Here is an 18,488-nt window from a genome sequence, read left to right on the forward strand (position 1 = left end):
AAGATTATATGCAATGACTTCGACAACTATATGAACCGTCTCAAACATATACCAGACACAAACAAAATATTGAGTGAGTTGAAAGAAAAGATACTATAGGTAAGATGGAACGTATACCATTAGATAAGAAAAATACTGTCAGAGAGGTTTTGAAAAAAGCAGAGTATATTGACTGGGATAGTATATCTTCTAGACTTTTATATAGTGGTGCTATAAGAGTTCATGACATTGAAACACTTATGTCAAAAGTTTTATATCTTAACTATACAAATGTTTTCAAAGAGGACATAGAAAAATATATTGAGGGTATAGAGTTTGTGAGATGTCATTGGACAGAGTTGTATGAAAAATATAAAGACAAGGAAAATGTTTTCTTTATAGTGGACCCGCCGTTCTATAACACATGGGATTTTCAATACCAAGTAGACTGGACTTTGAGAGACTCTTTAGAAACTTTAGACGTTTTACATAACTGTCCATGCTTTTACTTTACATCCGATAAAAGTGGTTTGGAAACCGTTATGAGATGGTTAGAGGACATACATGACTATGAGTTTATATATGACAAGATAGAATATGAGAGAGGTCCTATAAACTGGAGAAAGTGTCATAACAAAGAAATTTTATTAGTAAGTAAATGTGGTTTGAAATAGGACTACTTGTTTTAGGTTTTTCCATTGTGTCATTTATTTATTTGACGTGGCAGAAAAGTACAGAGAATATGAAGATGAACCAATGCCTGCAAATGTTCAGTATATGTACTCGTAAGAGATATTTTTATCTAATATTAAATGGACGCACAGAACTTAGCGAATGCACAGCAACCTGGACAACCAAACCCAGAGAATATTCCAAATGAAGTTAGAATACAAACTGCAATGGCAAACTATGGTCAAGTGCCAACAGATGTACAAATGCAAACTGCCATGTCAAATGACGCTGCGTTAGGCTTGCCACCATGGTATGCAAATATGAGATGGAAAGAGTTTTATACAAACCCTGAAGTGGGATATAAACAACTTTATGCAGATGACGCGAACACAGGAGTTGACCCAGAATATGTTTTCTACCAGAGGAGAAACAGAATGTATGAGCTCCAGTTAAAGAATGCTATGGAACTCAACAGGAAACGTAAGAGACTAGGCGGACATTAGATTTTTACATATAGTAAAATGGGTTTCTTCAGTAAGATAGGAAACTTCTTTCGAAATGTTGGAAGAGGTATATGGAATGGAATAAAAACCGTAGGAAGAGGAATTTGGAACGGAGTCAAAAATATTGGTAAAAGAGTAGGTCAGTTTGTTGGTATTATACCTAAAGACCCTGAACCAGAAGAACAAGCTCCTGTTATACAACAGCCTGAACCTGCACCACAGTCTAGTTGGCAACCAAATCCAACACCGCAACCGTATTAAAAAGTTATATTTTTACCGTTCGATAGTAGTTGTATATGAAACTAAGTTCTAAGTAAAACGCATGGTATAATGGAATTATTCTTTTTCTTCCATCTTAGTAAACCATACTTGAAAGTCTGAAATACTTCCACTTGGTGGTTCGTATAACTTTGTAGGTTTTTCGTAAAAATCATTTGCCAAGCATAAGAAAGAGTTTTGGGCGCCAGAAAATGAAGCATGAACAATAATAGCAGCTGGGTCGAAAACATCTTTAAATAAATATGGTTCATCTCTTGCATATCGACTGTAAATATTTGCTAAAGGAAGTTCGACTTTCTGATTTAACATTCTTTGCAAATAATACCATGACATTGCAGTGAATTCTGTATATATTGTTCGTCTTTCTTTGGATTGTCTTCGTAGATTGAAATGACACTTGTGAATTTTGTTTGTCATATACAATTCTCACATAAAGTGTGCTCTCGGTATTTGCATATTCATCAGCATATTTTGCATAACATGAATTTATTTTATCTTCTATTTTTTTAACGCAGTCTGTAGAGAAGATGAAAGGTCAACTTTGTATTAGCTCAATTTCTTCCCACATTTTTCGTTTCCCTTCAGATATATAATCTATATGAAACCTTACAATAAATGGAAAACTTTTATCTTCCTACAGACACAAACTTCATTCTACGAAAGCCAATAGCTTTTGTGACAGATGGGTCTCTTAGCCATCTTAATGGGTAGTCAAAACGATAGCCTTCATGCTTTACGGTCTCTGTCTCAAACTTTTGACCGACATTCGTAAAAAGTTCATCTAATGGTTTAGTTGTAGCAACTCTTGAATTTTCTTTTTCTATTGGAAGCATATTTTATCTAGAATAAAAATGTCAAATGAAACAGCGTCTATGAGAGAAATACAACACAACCGACAACTCATTATGCAAGCTCTAAATAAGAAACACAACAAACTTTTCAAACTATTCTAAGATATCTGAGTCATTGAAAGAAGGAAACTTAAAACTGACATTAAACCCAATGACAGATGAGTTTCTGTTTCAAGACAATAAGAACCATACTGTCTGTATAAATCCAACAAAAGGAACTTTAAACGAGAAACCTATAAATGAACTTCTTTTGAAAGCAGATGTTGACAACAAAGCTGACAAAGAATATGTAGACGATGCAATAGCAAAAGAAGAAGAAAGAGCTAACAATGCTTATGCAACAAAAGAACATACTCATCCTGAACTAGCAGACAAAACATATGTTGACAATAAAATGTCAAGTGAAGTGACAAGAGCTGAAAACGAATATTCTAAAAAGACTCATACACATTCTATATCTGAAATAACAGACTTAAACGTTAGCCTTGAAAATAAGGTAGATAAGGGACTTATGGCTAGTGTGTTAGTGAAGAAGGCGGATAAGGAATATGTGGATGAAAAAGATAAAGAAATGAAAGAAAGGGTTGACTGGTACCATGAACGGACATCGAAGATTTTAAAAACTAAAGCCGATACAGGATGGGTTTCAGGATGTTTAGACCTTAAAGCAGATAAAACTTATGTTAACGATGAGTTAGAGAGAAAGCAGACAAGAACCATACACATACAAGTTTTACAACTGTTGCTATAGAAAGTATTGAAGGAACGGTTGAAGAAACTGGTGGGGATGTATTATATTGTAAACCTCCTAACTTTCCACAAGGTTTAACATCGGATGACGACATAACGACGATGAGAAACATTAGATGTAAAGATGTTTATGTCATGAAGGATGAACATAATATTAAATTCACTGCTCAAGATTTATATGACAAGAAAGCAGACAAAACAGAGCTTCAAACATTAAAGACAGAAATGCTTCAAACATTATATCCTATAGGCTCTATTTATACGTCAATGAACTCTACCAGACCAGAAACAGTTCTGGGTTTTGGTACGTGGACTCAAATAGTCGACAGGTTTTTGTATTGTGCAAACTCTTCAAAGGAAACAGGTGGAAGTAAAACGATTTCAGGTGCAAATTTACCTGCGCACAGTCACTACATAAATTTAAGTACATCTGAAGCAGGTTTGCATAGTCATAGATTTTGGGATTGGTCAGGAATGACAAAAGGTAAAGGATATGATGTTAAAGAGGACGTTAAGTTTGCTATAAATTGTTACTGGAGTAACACTGAGGTAGGAGGAAGCCATACACATCGCGTTTCAGGTATACGCAAACAACGGGACAGAGTAAAGACTACATGCCACCTTACATGACAGTTTACGCATGGTATAGAAATGCTTAGTCGTCATTTTCAACTTCTTTAGCATATTCGTCAGGAGTTGTCTTATATTTGTTAGGAACTGTCTTTGAAAGTATACCACCTTGAACTTTGACAAGTTTGAAACGAGTCTGACAATAGTAGTTTTATCTTCTGCTTGCAGTCTGTACATTTTGCCATGTTTGCCTAAAACTTCATAATATTCTCTTGTATACTTTCTTCTATTTTTACGAACACGAATGTGAGTACCTGTCGGGTTCCCATTGTTGTCATAGTCAATAGTATTTTCATATGGGTCGCGTTTAGGTATTTCTATTTTTACTTTGTCACCTTTCTGAAGTTTGAAGCCCGGCATTCTTTCTTGTTTGTCTCTTTTGACTAAACTATTAAATATATAGTCTTTCTCTAAGTCAGGGTTGTTTTTCATTTCTTCGGGGGAGTGGTTTCCCAAACCTTTTTGTTTACGGCTATTGTAAATATTTAAAACTTGTCTCATCTTTGCCATGGAGAAGTGTCTGTATTTGTCGTCATATGACATTTCATCTACCTCACCACCTTGTGGTTGATTTAAGTCTCTTAAGATTTTTATACAACCGTCAATGACACCAAGAGCAGAATGGTTTTGGTCGACAATGAAATATTGGTTTACATTTTTTGAACGCAGATAGTTTTTTAATATCGTCTGATTTGAAAGAACTTTCACAGTCAGATGTCAGTTTTGTTGGATGGTATTTGTCAACGAATATTGTCAAAGCAGTTTTCACATCTAAAATATTTTTGGACTGTAATGGTATGGCTTCACAGTATCTTGTGTTTTGACCGACAAATATTAGCCAGTATGGAGGTCCATCTTCTCTATACCTCGGAATGTTTTCCAAGATATCCATAAACCAAGCATTTGGTGTTGAACTAAAGATTTTTATCATGAGTGCTTTCTTTGTTGCCTTAGAAACATAGGGGTCCTTGTTTGGATTCGTCATTTTTTAACCCATAAGAAATGGGTTTATTTGGCGCATTAGCAGGAGTTGCATCCAGATTTTTGCCCGCAGTGGGAACAATAGCCAGAGGTGTATTTGGAGTTGGAAGGAAGATTTTGAGTACATTAGGTATACTTAAAGAGAAAGCACAACCTATTATACAAACTGTACAGAAAGGTTGGGAGGTAGCACGAGATGCAACAAATCTTATTCCAAATCCTGAAACAAGAGGAAAAGTTCAAGGATGGATGGATAATGTAGGAAGACAAGCAGGAAACTATTATAACAAAGCAAATGACTACTATAACCAAGCAGGGCACTACATGGACCAAGGTGAAAGATTCTTTAACAGAGGATATAACCATGCACAACAATGGGTAAACAATAACCAACCTCAACCGCCTCAAACGTGGGGAATGTAAAATTTTTTACTGAGATGAAATGAACAATGCAGCATTGAGACAAATGGGTTCAAGATGGATTTGTCGGCTTCCAGCAGTTACACAACCACGTGTTTGTCAAGTTCTTCCTATACCTCAGGAAGTTTTAGACCGACTTAAAAAACCTAAACAACCAGTTGAAAACAAACCAAACTAAATTTTTTACTGAGATGAAATGACCGAAGAAGTTGAAACGGTAGATTTGACACCACAAAACAAAAAGTTCAGAACCATTGTCAAAACCTGTCAAAGAACTTACAGATGAAGAGAAAAATTCAATAATAGAAAGTGCCAGGTCTGGAAATACAAACCCTAACTATAAAGTCACTTTTCATAGAAATGGAACGGCTAGTATCTCAAAAAAGAAACAGACTCTCACAAATAAAATATTGAAGTCTGAAGGAGCTTTCGAGACAACAGATGGAAAAGTTTACTTCACTGACCAACAGTTCATTATAGAACATCTCATTGACTTAGAGTCGAAATATTCTAAACTTTACAACAAACACAAAAAGTTGAAAGGAAAACAAAAACAAATGGCATATGATATTTATGAAGATGTTGACGACACAACTGTTCCTGCAAGTGAAGTAAAGTCAGAGAAACCGAAAAGTGACGAAAAACCGATAGAAGAAGAAAAACCAAAAACTGAAGATAAACCAAAACCAAAGTTTAGTTTGGAAACTAAACCAAGTCAACCTTCATTAGCTGGTATGGGTTGGCGTCAAAGACTTATGCAGGCAGGCGGTTATGTTAAGTAAAGAAAAAAATATTTTTTATTTTTATAAAAATGCCCCCATATAGAATGGATAGAAAATCTGCTAGAATAAAAGCAGAGTTAGAAAGATATGGTTGGAAGTTTCGAAGAATTTTAAATATAGGAAGGGAAGACCCATAAAAGTCTATGACAAATTGTCTGGTCTTCGCTACGAAATGGATTGGAAACAGCACGCGCAAATTATCCAAACAGACTAGAGAGGTTAGAAGAAGAACGTCTTATGGACATGCCTTTCGATGTTAGTGAACCTCAAGTTGAAGGACACGACGGCTTTGCCAGATTCTACTGGAAACATGACGAACAATTGCATCCTTTGAGAAGGAAAAAAAGGAAAAGGTGAAGACACACATGCTCCCATGGAAAGAACAAGATATGCATATGAAAAGTACCGTGAAGTTAGAAGTCAAATTACATCTGGTCGAACCTTTACAGTAAACTTTGACGAAGGAAAGAACAAAGAAGGCTTCATGGGAGTACTTGCTGCCATACAAGACGGAAATAAGAAAGGATACAATCTCAGACTAACCGTAACAGATTTGGAGGTCATATTACTATGCACATGGCAATGTCACAACAGCCGCACAACTTCTTGACGCTTTCAAGACTACAAAGAGAGAACAAATGTTTGACTCCGACTCAGACATTTTGAATGCAATTGAAGGAATTGCAAGTGAAAATTTGAATGGTACCAACCTAACCCTCAAGCAGTCAGACAACATGCTGGATACTTCCCGTTCATAAATAAGTCTGACATTGACTTGACAAGGTATGGAATTTACAATTCAATTGAAACAATTGTCAACGAACCTTGCATTCTTACATGTCTCAGGAACTCTGGTCTTGTTACAGAGAGAAGATGAAGTATCTTGAGTCATGTGTGAAGACAAGGTACATTCTCAGAGGTCAATTGGCAAAAATTGCACCGTTGGCAAATGTCAATATCCGAGTCAACATACCTACAGCTAAAGGTTCTTCACATGACGACTATGTTGTTGAGTTCAATTTACCATGGTTGAAGATTGCAATTGTCCACAACCACTTCATGTTGAACGAAAGTCTTACAAACCCATTGTTCGGAAAAGGCAAGTGCAACATTGTCAGAGCTGTAAACATTCTTTTCGAGAAAGGTTTGTTGGAACCAATTCCAGATGACAAGCTGACAGAAACTTTTGTACCAAAAGACGAAACAAACTTTTCACTGTTAGCAAGACCAAAAGTTGTTCCAGACAAAGTTCTAGTACAAAAGAAGTACACAATTCCACAAGGAGTTGGATTGTTCGGATACCAACCTGAACCAGAAGAACTTCCAATGAGGTTGCAAGAACTTCAAGATGCTATAAACAAACTTCCATTGAGACATCCGATTGACGTCAAATTGTATTGGAGAGCATCTGAGTTAGGTCAGAAGGTTTTATATGAAACAGGTTGCTTCGACGATGTTTATGAGATAACAGGAGAAGTTTCTCAGAAGATAAGAGACTCACTTGAATTTCCACGAACTGGACCCATTGGTTGCGATAAGTTCGACTCAAACGAAAAAATATACTATGTCGACCTTAACGCTGCGTACATGAGGTTCGTCCAATATATCCCGACTGGAATTCCAAACGAAAATGGTGAGTTCCCGGGAAGGAACTATACAGTTGGAAAAGTCATACAACAACTGTATGATATTAGGAAAGCTTCAAACCCCAAACTTGCAATGACACTCAAATTGCTTATGAATTCGACATGGGGATATTCCATTAAGAAACCTCAAGCGATGAAGAGTAAACACTATGAGAAGGTCGACAACTTTGTTGAAAGGTTCTCCCCTTTTGTTTTGAAATACGAATTTACTCAAGGTCAAGGTGGCTTAGTAACCACAGTAAAACCTATTGTCGAACATTGGTCCTATCCTCAGTTCGCAAAGGCAGTCCTTGACAACTACAACAAATTTTTCTCAGAGGTTAAATCCAAAGTGAAGGTATACTATGAGAACATTGACGCGCTCATGACGAACGAAGAAGGATACAACAAACTCATTGAAATGGGAATGGTCGGTGAAAAGATGGGTCGATTCAAATTGGACAAAATTTTCACCGAAGTTCATGTCCTCTCCAAGCGTAAGTATTGGGGTATACTTGAAGACGGCACAGAAATAAAACATTGCATGAAATAAAAAATTTTTATATTCCTTCCTAGCTAATTTCCGTTTAATTTCATGTCGCCCTCGGAGTCTTTGAATCGGACAGGTCGAGTTACACCATTCTTGGTCTCAAACTCATATATAACCTGTTTGTCTTATTTTCGTCGACTATGGCACGAGACACAAACATTGACCAAACGGACAAAAAGTGTCATTTCAGATGGTCAAGCAGCCAATCGCATTCGAGCACTTCGAAGAAGCCTTACGTTCCAAGGAAGAGGGTGTCTGGTGCAAGGGAGAGGTCATGAGACTCTACGAGCAGTACATCCTCAATGCCTGGGAGGACAAATCGTCCTTGGATTGGCAAATCTACCAACTCCTCTGGGACGACCTCCTACGCAACTGGGAGAACGAAAGAGTCCAATTCAAAGGTCGGGAACTAATTTTGCAAATTGACCTTAATTTCACATACTTATCCAAATAAACACCTAAAATTTACTTGGGGTTTCCCCCTAAAATAAATTTTTTTACTCTTAGAACCACTCGAGGTTCTCCTTACGGTTGTTGAGCTTGTCACCGTCAATGTGTCTGACCTTCGTCTTCTTGTTGGATTTGGAACCCATTGAATTGCGACAAGCTTGCCCATGGAAATTGAACCGCGATTCCGAAGGTTAAGGTTCAAGTGTCCCAAGTTGTTGAGGACTGGGTAAGAACCTTGCCGGTCTCCCTGTTGCGGATTTGGTATGGGTAGGGTTGGGAAATTTCGTAAGTGTCATCGGCAACAAGGGTTGCCCAAAACTTCCTCTTCTTCGTGTTTCTCTTCTTCTCTCTTCCTCTTCCTCTTCTTCGTGTTTCCTTCTTCCTCGACAATTCCTTCTTCAATTCTGTGTTCACGAATTACGGTGTTGCATGTTCTGTCCTTTCCGAGTACCTTCCAGATGGCGTCTATCTCTTCGAAGAAACGGTAGATGAGTCTGGCAAGGTCTCGGTTCTCTCTCGCGTAAATGCGCAAGGTTTCCGTCAAATCATTCAGGCATTTCTCATTGGAAGCTTGGTTCATGAGGACATCGGCTTTGAGCTTGGTCATCTCTGACATAAGACTACTTTGGAGAGTCTTAACGGTGTTTGTCAGATGAGCTTTCAAATTCAAAATTTGAATTTGAACTGGGCGCTTGTCTGGCAACATTGAAAGGACATCTGCCATTGTGTTCGGCTTCGGTGCTTGTTCGGACATCGAAAAAATGAAGTGGTTTGAGAATGACGGTTTTACTTCAAAAAGCTTGTTATGACAGTTATGTCATACAACAAGTTTAAAATAATATCTTGTTCTTCTTCTGAACGTTTGTTGTCTCTTCCGATAAAAGTTTGGAACATGAGAACCAAAAAACGTTTTTTGAGGAACCGAAAGAGTTCAGGCAAATTTTCATATTCTGGATATGTTGGGAGCAGTTCAAAACATCTGAGCTGACTTTCGGACAAAATTGGGACAATGTCAGAAAATTCATCTTTGGTCGGACTGCTTGAAGGTAAGTCCCTTACATGTAAGTAGCTCTGGTAAAGTCTTCTCATTTCTGCTAACTTTTGGAGTATAGCTTCGTAGTTTAGAAGTTTTAATTTTAATTGTCTTATTCCACTCTTTACTTCTAAACGGTAAGTATCCATGAGGTCAAGAGTAGCTTTGGTTGCCTTAAGAGGAGCTATCTCTTCTTTGACTTGTGCAATTTTGGTTGCAATTGTGATTTGAGCTCCTTCAAGTTCGCCGTCTATGTCGTTCTCAACACCTTCAACCATAGCTTGAAACTCTTCATCGGTCCATTGAGATTGGTGTGGGACGAATTTAACTTGCTTCATTCAAAAAATGAAAAAAATGTTTTTACTCTAAACGTTAAGGTTTGAACTGAACTGGTTGGATGTCGCCTTCACAGGTTATGAAGAACGGCTGACCCGAGAAGTGAAGGAGAGACTGAATTGCCAATTTCATATGGGGTAGGGGGTTCTCCTTGTTTGGTATTTTTATCCATGGGCGCTTTGCAAAGAACTTAACAAGAGCTTCTCTTTTGGCGTCCTTTATGCCATCGTAGGCTGTCCCGTCTGGTATTTGAATTGGAATTCCAGTCGAAGTCTCGAGCTGAAGTGTAGACCTTCCAGAAATAGTGGTGTACTTGACCTTGGGCTTCATGACCTTGCGCAAGTAGTCTTTTACACAGTCGTTAATTTCAATTAGGTAAATTGCCTCGTCAAATCCTTCTGGCATTCCGAGTCCTTCCATCCGACAGGAAAATATTTTCCGGACAAAGGGAAAAATTTTCCCCGACGACAGGAAGAACTCTTCCAGTTGTCCGTCCGTAAACCATTCAAATTTTCGAAAATTGAGAACTTTTTCGTCGAACTTCAGAAAAAGTTCTTCCTTCCGACAGGACACAAACGAATGTCCGACAGAAAAAGTTCTTCCTTCCGACAGGACACAAACGAATGTCCGACAGAAAAAGTTCTTCCTTCCGACAGGACACAAACGAATGTCCGACGTCCCACCAACCGAGCCGATTCCCAAACCAGAAGAACCGACAGCCCCAGCGCCACAACAGTCTCCTCAGCAAGTCCTCCACCAAATTACTACCAATTTCCACCTCAAGGTTACTACCAATTTCCACCTCAAGGTTACTACCAATTTCCACCTCAAGGTTACTACCCACCACAAGGCTTCCCGAACTACCCTCCTCCTCAGCCTATGCCTTACTTCCCCAACCCTTGGTTGTTCCAGCAAGCTCCACCCCAGCAATCTCAATCTCAATCTCAATCGAAGAGAGACCAAGACTTCGAAGAAGGTCTGAACCGCTTACGCAAAGAGTATGCCACAGCCCCGATGGAAGATGACAGGCTTTCAGTCTCTTCCCTCAAATCGACCGATTCGACTCGTACCACAGATTCGGTTCGTGACCGTGAAGACTACCTCAAGCAGTCTGAGAGACTCTTCATCCTACAATCATTTACAGTTGGAGCTCTCAAGAACATGCGCAATTACGAAGGTCAGACACCAGCTGGAGACCGCAAAACAGACATACTCGCAAGAGCAGTCCAACTGGTCAAGACAAAGACCGAGATAGTCGACTTCATTCTTGCAGCTTGCCCATACAAGTAAAAAAATAAACAATTACGAGTTAAACTTTTTATTCTTTCTTTTCTGAGTTGTTTAGAGCTGGTTTCTCTTGTAGGAACCTTTCGTACTCTTCCATGGTCATGTAATTGCGAATTTGGTACGCAATTCCAGGTTCGTTGTTTTTGAACCTTACGTATGTAACGCTTCCATCCTCCTCAGGGAAGTAAGCTGCTAACATCTGACCAAGTTTTCTCGGTGACTCGGAGCTCATTAAAAATGTCACTTTTTAAACGTTAAGTTTTTAGTCTTATTTTACCCTTTGTTTACCCTTTGTTTGTCAAGGTAGTATTGGAGTGCAATTTCTCCAAATTCTCTGTGTCGGAGTTCTTCAGCATTTTCCAAGGTGTGCCTGGAGAACTCAAAGAAGTTGTCAAGAACATACTGCCATGCTGCTCTTCTGAGTTCGTCGGTATTTTGGAAGTGTTGCACCTTCGAGTCTTCGGACATGAAAAAATTACACTTTTTCTATTAAACCGTTTTGGCATTTCTCATGAGTGAGTATAGTTCTGCCGAACCATTGGAAGAGAAGAAGTACCCTTGCTGGCAAAAGACAAAAATAGTTGCCTTAGTTGTCATTGCAATTGTACTCGTAATTGAATTCATTGTACTTCTCTTCACGTACATAAAACTCAGCAATGGTATTTGCTTTAAGAAGCTACCATCTTACTAAGACTAAACACTTAGATTTTTCAAGCTTGACTTTTTACAATTTGAATTTTGTTGCTGAATTCAGCAAAAATAAAGTTTAGGTGAAGAGGTGAGATTTCACCTCTTTTTTCACCTGTTTTTTCACCCTCTCGAATTTTCATGATTTCATCGTAAATGTTTTGTCAAACATGAACGTAAATGTTTTGTCGAAACTTCATCGTAATGAGCGTAAATCAGACAAAAATAATGTTTAGGTGAAGAGGTGAGATTTCACCTCTTTTTTCACCTGTTTTTTCACCCTCTTGAATTTTCCCGAAATAAAAAATAAAGTTAGTTTTATTTTTTATTTTATTTATTTTTTTATTTTGTATAAAAAATATGATTTCAACAATCGGCACAACAACAGTTCAAACAACTACAGCACCAAACTCGTTAGTTATGAATCCAACATCTATGTTGGTAGAGATGAAAAACTTCATTCCTTCTTCATATACTTTCGAAACAAAAATCCAGAAGATAAAGCAAGAACTTTTAACAAGTAATTTAGACTGTAGTGCGAAAGATGAAACAAATGAACAGTATCTTTATGAAATGCAGGACATTATTGACCATTTACCCAAATTGCCTGAAATCCAACAACAAAAACTCACTATTCCAGAATTTGAAGAAATAGAAGTAAAAACAACCGACTCAGTAGAAATAAAGAAGTTCATACGAAAGGTAAACTATGAGTTTCTTGGATTTCATTGCAACCATAAGGTTATGGACAAAGATTGCGACATGGTATATAAGAACATCTCTGACATATATAAATCTGAAGAATTTAAGACCTACGACAACTTTGTTTCATTAGTTGCAAAATGTGTTTGGGAAATAAGAGATAAAGATAGTAGGGGTAAGGTATGGAACGAACAAATAAGACCCGCTATGTTCGAGATGAAGAGAGCAATTGACGCCTTAGTTGTTTTAGCAGGTAAGGTTTCAGAATATAACGCAAAAATGAACCCGCAATGTTCAAAATGTAAAGCAGCAATGAGGAAATATAACTACTCAGTCAAAGAGATAGAAAGAATGCGAAACGACTATGCAGACTTAAAGAAAGAAGCAGAAAAGCCAGCAGAAGATAAAATGGATATGTTGACATTTCTTAATAAAAACTATCCAACAGCAGAAGATTTCCTTCTATCTGACGTCAAGAAGAAGTATAAAGAAACTTTCGGTATCGTTAAAACATTCGATGTACTGACAGAAGAAATAGAAGCTACGAAATTGTTTAGGATTTCAAATATACATCATACAATTCATGTAAAACGCTTATAAAATAACAGGTGAAAAAAGAGGTGAAAAAAGAGGTGAAATCTCACCTCTTCACCTAAAATATATTTTTATTGAATTCAGCAACAAAATTCTGAGTAAAATAATTTTTAGGGCTTGTGTCAAACCGTTGAGTTTTCACAAAATTTAAAAAATAACTGAGGTGAAAAAACAGGTGAAAAAAGAGGTGAAATCTCACCTCTTCACCTAAAATATATTTTTATTGAATTCAGCAACAAAAACAGTGAAGAACAGCGAGTAGGGAAAAAACCCTGGTCGCCAAAACTCTTTATTTTTCAAGCTTGACTTTTTACAATTTGAACTTTGTTTGCGTAGATATGAATTCTGAAAGAAGTATGAGGGTCTTGTATGACTTTGTACTTCTCCCATAGTTCATGTCTGTCAAACTTACCTGCCATGGACTCTTTCATAAGTTCCATGAAATCGTCTTCGGACAATCCGGGGAAAAGTATTATGTCAGTAAGTATTCTTTTAACATCCTTACTTAAAAACTCTTGGCTGTCTGTACACATATTACGACTGAGATGTTAAAGTGTCTGAGCTTCTTAAGAATTCGACACATATCTTGTTCTCTGTTCTTTAACAAAGGATGAGAAGCAAAGTCATCTAAGATAAGAAGACATCTGTGAGGGTAAGTCTTCCAATCGTAAGATTGCAATTTCTTCGAAATGTATTCTATCTCTTTCTGTTTGTTTCTGAAGTGTTTCTTCTCTAATATTCTCTGCATTTCCTCATTTGGGTCTTTAAACTTCGAATTTATATACTCATTTATAGCATTATACTTCAAAACTCTTCTTTGGTACTTCTTTATCCAATCTAACAACTCAGTATCCTTTATACATACTAACTTAGACTTCTTTATAATATCTTTGAACGAATTGACGGTTTGGTCAAATTGACCAGAAGTCGAACAAATGACAACTAACTCATAGAATGGGTTCTTCTCATCTAGTTCTTGTTGTTGTGCAGCCATTTTAAGATAAGTGAAAGTCTTACCCGACCCAGGTGGTGCAATTAGACCTGTTATACCATTCTGAGCAAATAAGAACTTGTCATGTATAGGTTTTATCTGAGCATTTTCTAACTTCTTCTTGTTCTTCTTCAAAACATTCTCAAATTTCTTGTCAATGTCAGCAAACTTTTTTTCTAACATATTTTTAGAAAAATTAAAATTTTTATCTTTTTGAAAATGTCTAGCGATTTCGCTATCTATATTCGAGACAAGCTTTTTGACAGCAAAACATCTGTAGACCATAAAATCTTACATAGTGTAAACAAGAAAGGTGAATTTGTTCTAAAGTTCTGTTTCTGGGAATATGACAAGAACCATAAACATTAGGCAGAGAAGTCTTTAAGTTTGTCAATGACAGACTTGTTGACAGAGATGACGCCTCTTGGAGAGATGAAGTCCAACAAAAGTTTTTTAGAATGCAAAGAAGACACATGCGCTGTTCTTGAAGAATGAAATAGAAAACAGAATAGATGAGCTATTAAAGGACAAAGAACTTTTACATAAATATGGTTGCGCCAAATTTGACATAACTCCACCAGAGAAGAAGAAGAAGAGAGAAGAAAGAAAAGAAAGTAGAAGAAGAGAAGAAAGAACCTGAACCAGTTCCAGAGAAAAAGAATTTGACATGTAAAAATAAACTTTTATTTTTAGAACATTTCTGGGTCAATGTCAATGTTCTCTTCCTCTTTAGGAGCAAACACTGGCTTAGAACTCTAAAATCTTTTTACCCACTTACCTTGAACTTCAACTATCTTAGACTCAAATATTCATAGTCGTCTGTCTTCTTTGGTTCATAAGGTATAACAAGTTTGTATGCTTTGGCCTTCTTTAAGGTTTGAAAACTTCTGTCAAAATTTTCTTTGACTGCTAACAAACCTTCTATGTCTAAGTCTTCAAATTTCGCACCATTTTTAGTCACAATAGCAAACTTAACTGGTTCGATGTTCCAAACTTTGTCAAATGAAGACTTTTCAAAATGGTAGAAGTAAACATTCAAATAAGCGAATGGGTCTAGTTCTTCTTTGACTTCTGTCATGTACTTATTTACTGAGATGAATTTTGTCATCTTTTCTATCGGATAAAAAAATATTTTTTTAAAATTTACTCAGAAAAATTTTTCTTTGTATATACGCCATTCTGAACATCTAAAAGATTTTTGACATTTGCCAAGAATGTACGTTTAGACGCTGTCATATAACCATATTCTTGACAATATTGTTTATATTCATCATATAAAGACCTTTCATCTAATGACACAAAGTCAGTTTCATCTACGAATAGTTCATAAACACTCTTGTTTGCTTCTAACAATGTTTGTCTTTCTTCGGTATGTGGAATTTGTCTTGGATTGAACTTAGAAATATCTAATGTCATAAAGTATGAAAACAAGTGGTTGTAAAAGTCAGATGTCAAAGTTTCTGCTAAGTCGTCAAAATATTCTGTATCTTGCATATGAGAATCTGACGTTCTGACAACTACATATCTTCTGTCAGAACTTTCTAACTTCATCGGAACAACATTGTTTGAAACCATAATGAAGTTTGCAACATTTTCACAAACTCTTTGGTCTTTATACTTTCTTTCAACAACTCCAACTTTGTCTGTTATAAGACTCTTCAAAGCATCTGAGTTCAAAACTTTTGTTGTATCTATACTTTGAAGTTCGTTACATACTATAAGTTTCATATTCTCTATTGAGAGTTAAATTGCCGCAGATGTTTTCTAAGTTTGTCATATTCGGGTTCGAATAGCCTTCTAACAGTTTGCATAAGATATCTGTAAAGAATGTGTTCTTACCAGTTCCTTGTTTTCCAATTATAATGAGAGCAGTTTCATTTTTAGCACTTGGATGTTGTAAGATGTTTGCAAACCAACATAAGATATACTCATAGACTCTTTCGTTTCCATTGCATATAATTTCTTTGACATGGTCTAACCAAGCTTCTATAATATTTTCTTTCCATTCTACTTGTTCATATTTATATCCAGTGAAGATAGAATAGAAGTTTGGAGAAGGTGTATAGAACTTTATACCTCGAACTGAAAAATCTTCTAACTTTGACAATAAGATATCCCAAGCATCTAACATCTTCATCCAACTTGTACGACTTTTATTTTCTTAAGTTTCTGTCTACATTCTTGTTCTGAAACTATTGTTGCTCTTGGTTTGTTAAAGACAACATCCCATTCTTTCATGAACATAACATTCTGGGGCAGAGTCGACATAAATGACTAAACGTTTCAAATTCTCGACTGCTTTGTTATAGTCTCTAAATGGACACATATTTCTGAATGCTTGGAAGTCATAAAAATCTGAAACATCTATTCTGTACATTTTTATAAAAATAAAAAAAATATTTTTTTTATTCTTGACTTTGTTGTTCCATTTGTTGCATTTGTTGTTCTTGAGCTATTTGTTGTTGAAGTTGTTCTTGTAATACAATACTTTCACCAGTTGCATCTTCCAATTCGAAACTTTCTGCCGTCATTGACAAATACATAGGACATAAAAGTTTTACAGGAACAAAGTTTGCGTCAACTAAGGTTAAGTTTATACTTGCTAAAGTGTTTGAGTTCAAAAGCTTGAAAATTCTGCATTCGAATGAACAATAGGCAAACCAGCAGAGAAAGTATTGTTTTTATACGCATAAGTATCTTTTGGTCATAATAGTTTCTGTCGACATTCGAATAACACTTTGAACCTAAGTTTGAAACAATATATAAAATAGGTGTGCTTAAAGTCAATGGAACAGACATTCCTTGTATGACACCTTTTCCTGTTATAGGAAACTGTTGGTAGTAAAAACCAGATATAAGTTTTGTATTATAGCTCATATCGTTTATACTAAACTCAGTCGGACATCCAAACATAATGAAACCTGCTCTAGTTGCAGCACATGTTACATCCGTCCTTAAAGTATTAAATAAGTCAACAAAACCTGTTGGTGGTATATCTGAGTAAGTATCTTCAAAGGAGTATTTTTTTACCATTCACAACAATAAAGTCTTCTGGTGTCAAAAGAGCAAAACAGGCTTTAGTCGTCATTGTGTTTAAGGTTAGTTTACAATATCGTCCTTGAGGACTTTGTAAGTTTGTTGTTATAGAATTATATGACTCAGGGTTTTTAGTCGTAATAGTATAAACCATTATGTCTTCTGCCATTTACTTAGCAAATAAATTTTAATGAAATGTTGTGGTCGTCAAATATTTTTATAACGTCTGGGAAACTATATTTTAAGTTCAACGTTTCACCTCCTTTCATAACGTATATCTTGTCAATGACATTATATGAAACACCACAGCAAGCAATGTCGGGTTCTATTTCTTTGATGTTTATATCGTCTGCCTCTGTCAAAAGTTTCAATAGTTCTTTCAAAACTTCATGAGGTGCATGACATATGAGTTCACTTTTACAGGGTTGTGTTCGACCAAGTTTAACATTATACCCAAAGCTTGACAAATCTTCTCCTGAGTTTTAAGTTTGTCTTTAGTTGTTGGTAGTCGTTTCGAATATCTGCAACAGAACTTAAGTCTCTGCTAACTTCAGGGTATGTTGGTTCTTTTACAGGAACATTGTTATACCATCTTCGTCTTCGTATGGTTTCCCCACTTCAACATCTCTTCTTTGACATTGACAACAACACTTTGACTGTTTGTTTGAGTTGGTGAATTTAACTTCACATCTGCCGCCGCCATTAAACCTTTTGAAACACTTACGCTTCTATTTTTCGGAAATGACATTTTACTTAGAATAAAAAGATGGACGTATTTGAGTATCTCTTCGAATTGAAGCAAAACAAAGTTTACACACACAAACAATACAAGTTCATTGACAGAGTAGTTCTTTACACAAACAATGGAAAATGTTATAGAATAGCAGTCTTTGCTGAACCAAAATATTTTCATAAAGCAAAGAAAGTTGGTATAACCGAGATGGTGAAAGTTCTTGACAGACAAAAATATAACAACAAAACTGACCGATATTTCTAAAGGTAAGTTTTAATACAATATTATCAAAACTGGCGTACTGTCAATATTTGACGGAGAGAAGTCAGTTCAAGAACAACTTACTGACCTGCTGCCAAAATCTGCTCGATGGAAGCTGTCGTTATACCAATCTGAGGAGCCCCAGCAGGTTTCATCGAACGAATCTTCAAAAGAGCATCTTCCGTGAAAAGTGCTATTGGTTTTGTAAACTTCTTTGCTCTCAGTTCATCTGGACCGTCTCTGTCACCAGTATATTGTATTTGAAAAGAGGAGAGATGAACGCGGGTCAAACTTGGATGCAATCCCATTTGCTGATCAAAAGACTTAGGTTATCAACTTTGGACAGTACAAATACA

General features: G+C 36.4%; 9 protein-coding genes and 6 pseudogenes across 15 annotated transcripts, besides 1 other annotated feature; 7 read left to right on the forward strand and 8 right to left on the reverse strand.

The window, feature by feature from the left end:
* Positions 1 to 791: 791 nt before the first annotated feature.
* TVAGG3_1093010 (uncharacterized protein) lies at positions 792 to 1,154 on the forward strand (the record flags this gene model as incomplete). The annotated part of the gene is made up of 1 exon (XM_051257093.1): positions 792 to 1,154. The coding sequence occupies one exon, from the start codon at positions 792 to 794 to the stop codon at positions 1,152 to 1,154; it is 363 nt and encodes a 120-aa protein (XP_051075682.1).
* A 1,566-nt stretch (positions 1,155 to 2,720) lies between these two features.
* Positions 2,721 to 18,397: a mobile genetic element.
* TVAGG3_1093030 lies at positions 2,796 to 3,672 on the forward strand (annotated as a pseudogene). The gene has a single exon. A coding segment is annotated over exon 1 (877 nt).
* Positions 3,690 to 4,207, reverse strand: TVAGG3_1093040 (annotated as a pseudogene). The gene has a single exon. A coding segment is annotated over exon 1 (518 nt).
* On the forward strand, positions 4,667 to 5,068 carry TVAGG3_1093050 (uncharacterized protein; the record flags this gene model as incomplete). Its single annotated transcript, XM_051257094.1, has 1 exon — positions 4,667 to 5,068. The coding sequence occupies one exon, from the start codon at positions 4,667 to 4,669 to the stop codon at positions 5,066 to 5,068; it is 402 nt and encodes a 133-aa protein (XP_051075683.1).
* TVAGG3_1093060 (uncharacterized protein) lies at positions 8,213 to 8,476 on the forward strand (the record flags this gene model as incomplete). The annotated part of the gene is made up of 1 exon (XM_051257095.1): positions 8,213 to 8,476. One exon carries the CDS (start codon positions 8,213 to 8,215, stop codon positions 8,474 to 8,476), a length of 264 nt encoding a protein of 87 aa, XP_051075684.1.
* On the reverse strand, positions 8,924 to 9,226 carry TVAGG3_1093070 (annotated as a pseudogene). The gene has a single exon. A coding segment is annotated over exon 1 (303 nt).
* Positions 9,259 to 9,843, reverse strand: TVAGG3_1093080 (uncharacterized protein; the record flags this gene model as incomplete). The annotated part of the gene is made up of 1 exon (XM_051257096.1): positions 9,259 to 9,843. One exon carries the CDS (start codon positions 9,841 to 9,843, stop codon positions 9,259 to 9,261), a length of 585 nt encoding a protein of 194 aa, XP_051075685.1.
* TVAGG3_1093090 (uncharacterized protein) lies at positions 9,878 to 10,261 on the reverse strand (the record flags this gene model as incomplete). The annotated part of the gene is made up of 1 exon (XM_051257097.1): positions 9,878 to 10,261. The coding sequence occupies one exon, from the start codon at positions 10,259 to 10,261 to the stop codon at positions 9,878 to 9,880; it is 384 nt and encodes a 127-aa protein (XP_051075686.1).
* TVAGG3_1093100 lies at positions 10,385 to 10,649 on the forward strand (annotated as a pseudogene). Its single transcript has one exon. A coding segment is annotated over exon 1 (265 nt).
* Positions 11,003 to 11,131, forward strand: TVAGG3_1093110 (uncharacterized protein; the record flags this gene model as incomplete). Its single annotated transcript, XM_001295658.2, has 1 exon — positions 11,003 to 11,131. One exon carries the CDS (start codon positions 11,003 to 11,005, stop codon positions 11,129 to 11,131), a length of 129 nt encoding a protein of 42 aa, XP_001295659.2.
* Positions 11,160 to 11,360, reverse strand: TVAGG3_1093120 (uncharacterized protein; the record flags this gene model as incomplete). Its single annotated transcript, XM_051257098.1, has 1 exon — positions 11,160 to 11,360. One exon carries the CDS (start codon positions 11,358 to 11,360, stop codon positions 11,160 to 11,162), a length of 201 nt encoding a protein of 66 aa, XP_051075687.1.
* Positions 12,176 to 13,117, forward strand: TVAGG3_1093130 (organellar and viral DNA polymerase type B; the record flags this gene model as incomplete). Its single annotated transcript, XM_051257099.1, has 1 exon — positions 12,176 to 13,117. One exon carries the CDS (start codon positions 12,176 to 12,178, stop codon positions 13,115 to 13,117), a length of 942 nt encoding a protein of 313 aa, XP_051075688.1.
* On the reverse strand, positions 13,408 to 14,285 carry TVAGG3_1093140 (annotated as a pseudogene). The gene has a single exon. A coding segment is annotated over exon 1 (878 nt).
* On the reverse strand, positions 15,246 to 15,596 carry TVAGG3_1093150 (Poxvirus D5 protein-like family; the record flags this gene model as incomplete). The annotated part of the gene is made up of 1 exon (XM_051257100.1): positions 15,246 to 15,596. One exon carries the CDS (start codon positions 15,594 to 15,596, stop codon positions 15,246 to 15,248), a length of 351 nt encoding a protein of 116 aa, XP_051075689.1.
* Positions 17,312 to 17,841, reverse strand: TVAGG3_1093160 (annotated as a pseudogene). The gene has a single exon. A coding segment is annotated over exon 1 (530 nt).
* Positions 18,398 to 18,488: the final 91 nt, after the last annotated feature.

The sequence above is a fragment of the Trichomonas vaginalis genome, assembly GCF_026262505.1.
Source record: "Trichomonas vaginalis G3 chromosome Unknown ctg_200, whole genome shotgun sequence".
Lineage (NCBI taxonomy): Eukaryota > Parabasalia > Trichomonadida > Trichomonadidae > Trichomonas > Trichomonas vaginalis.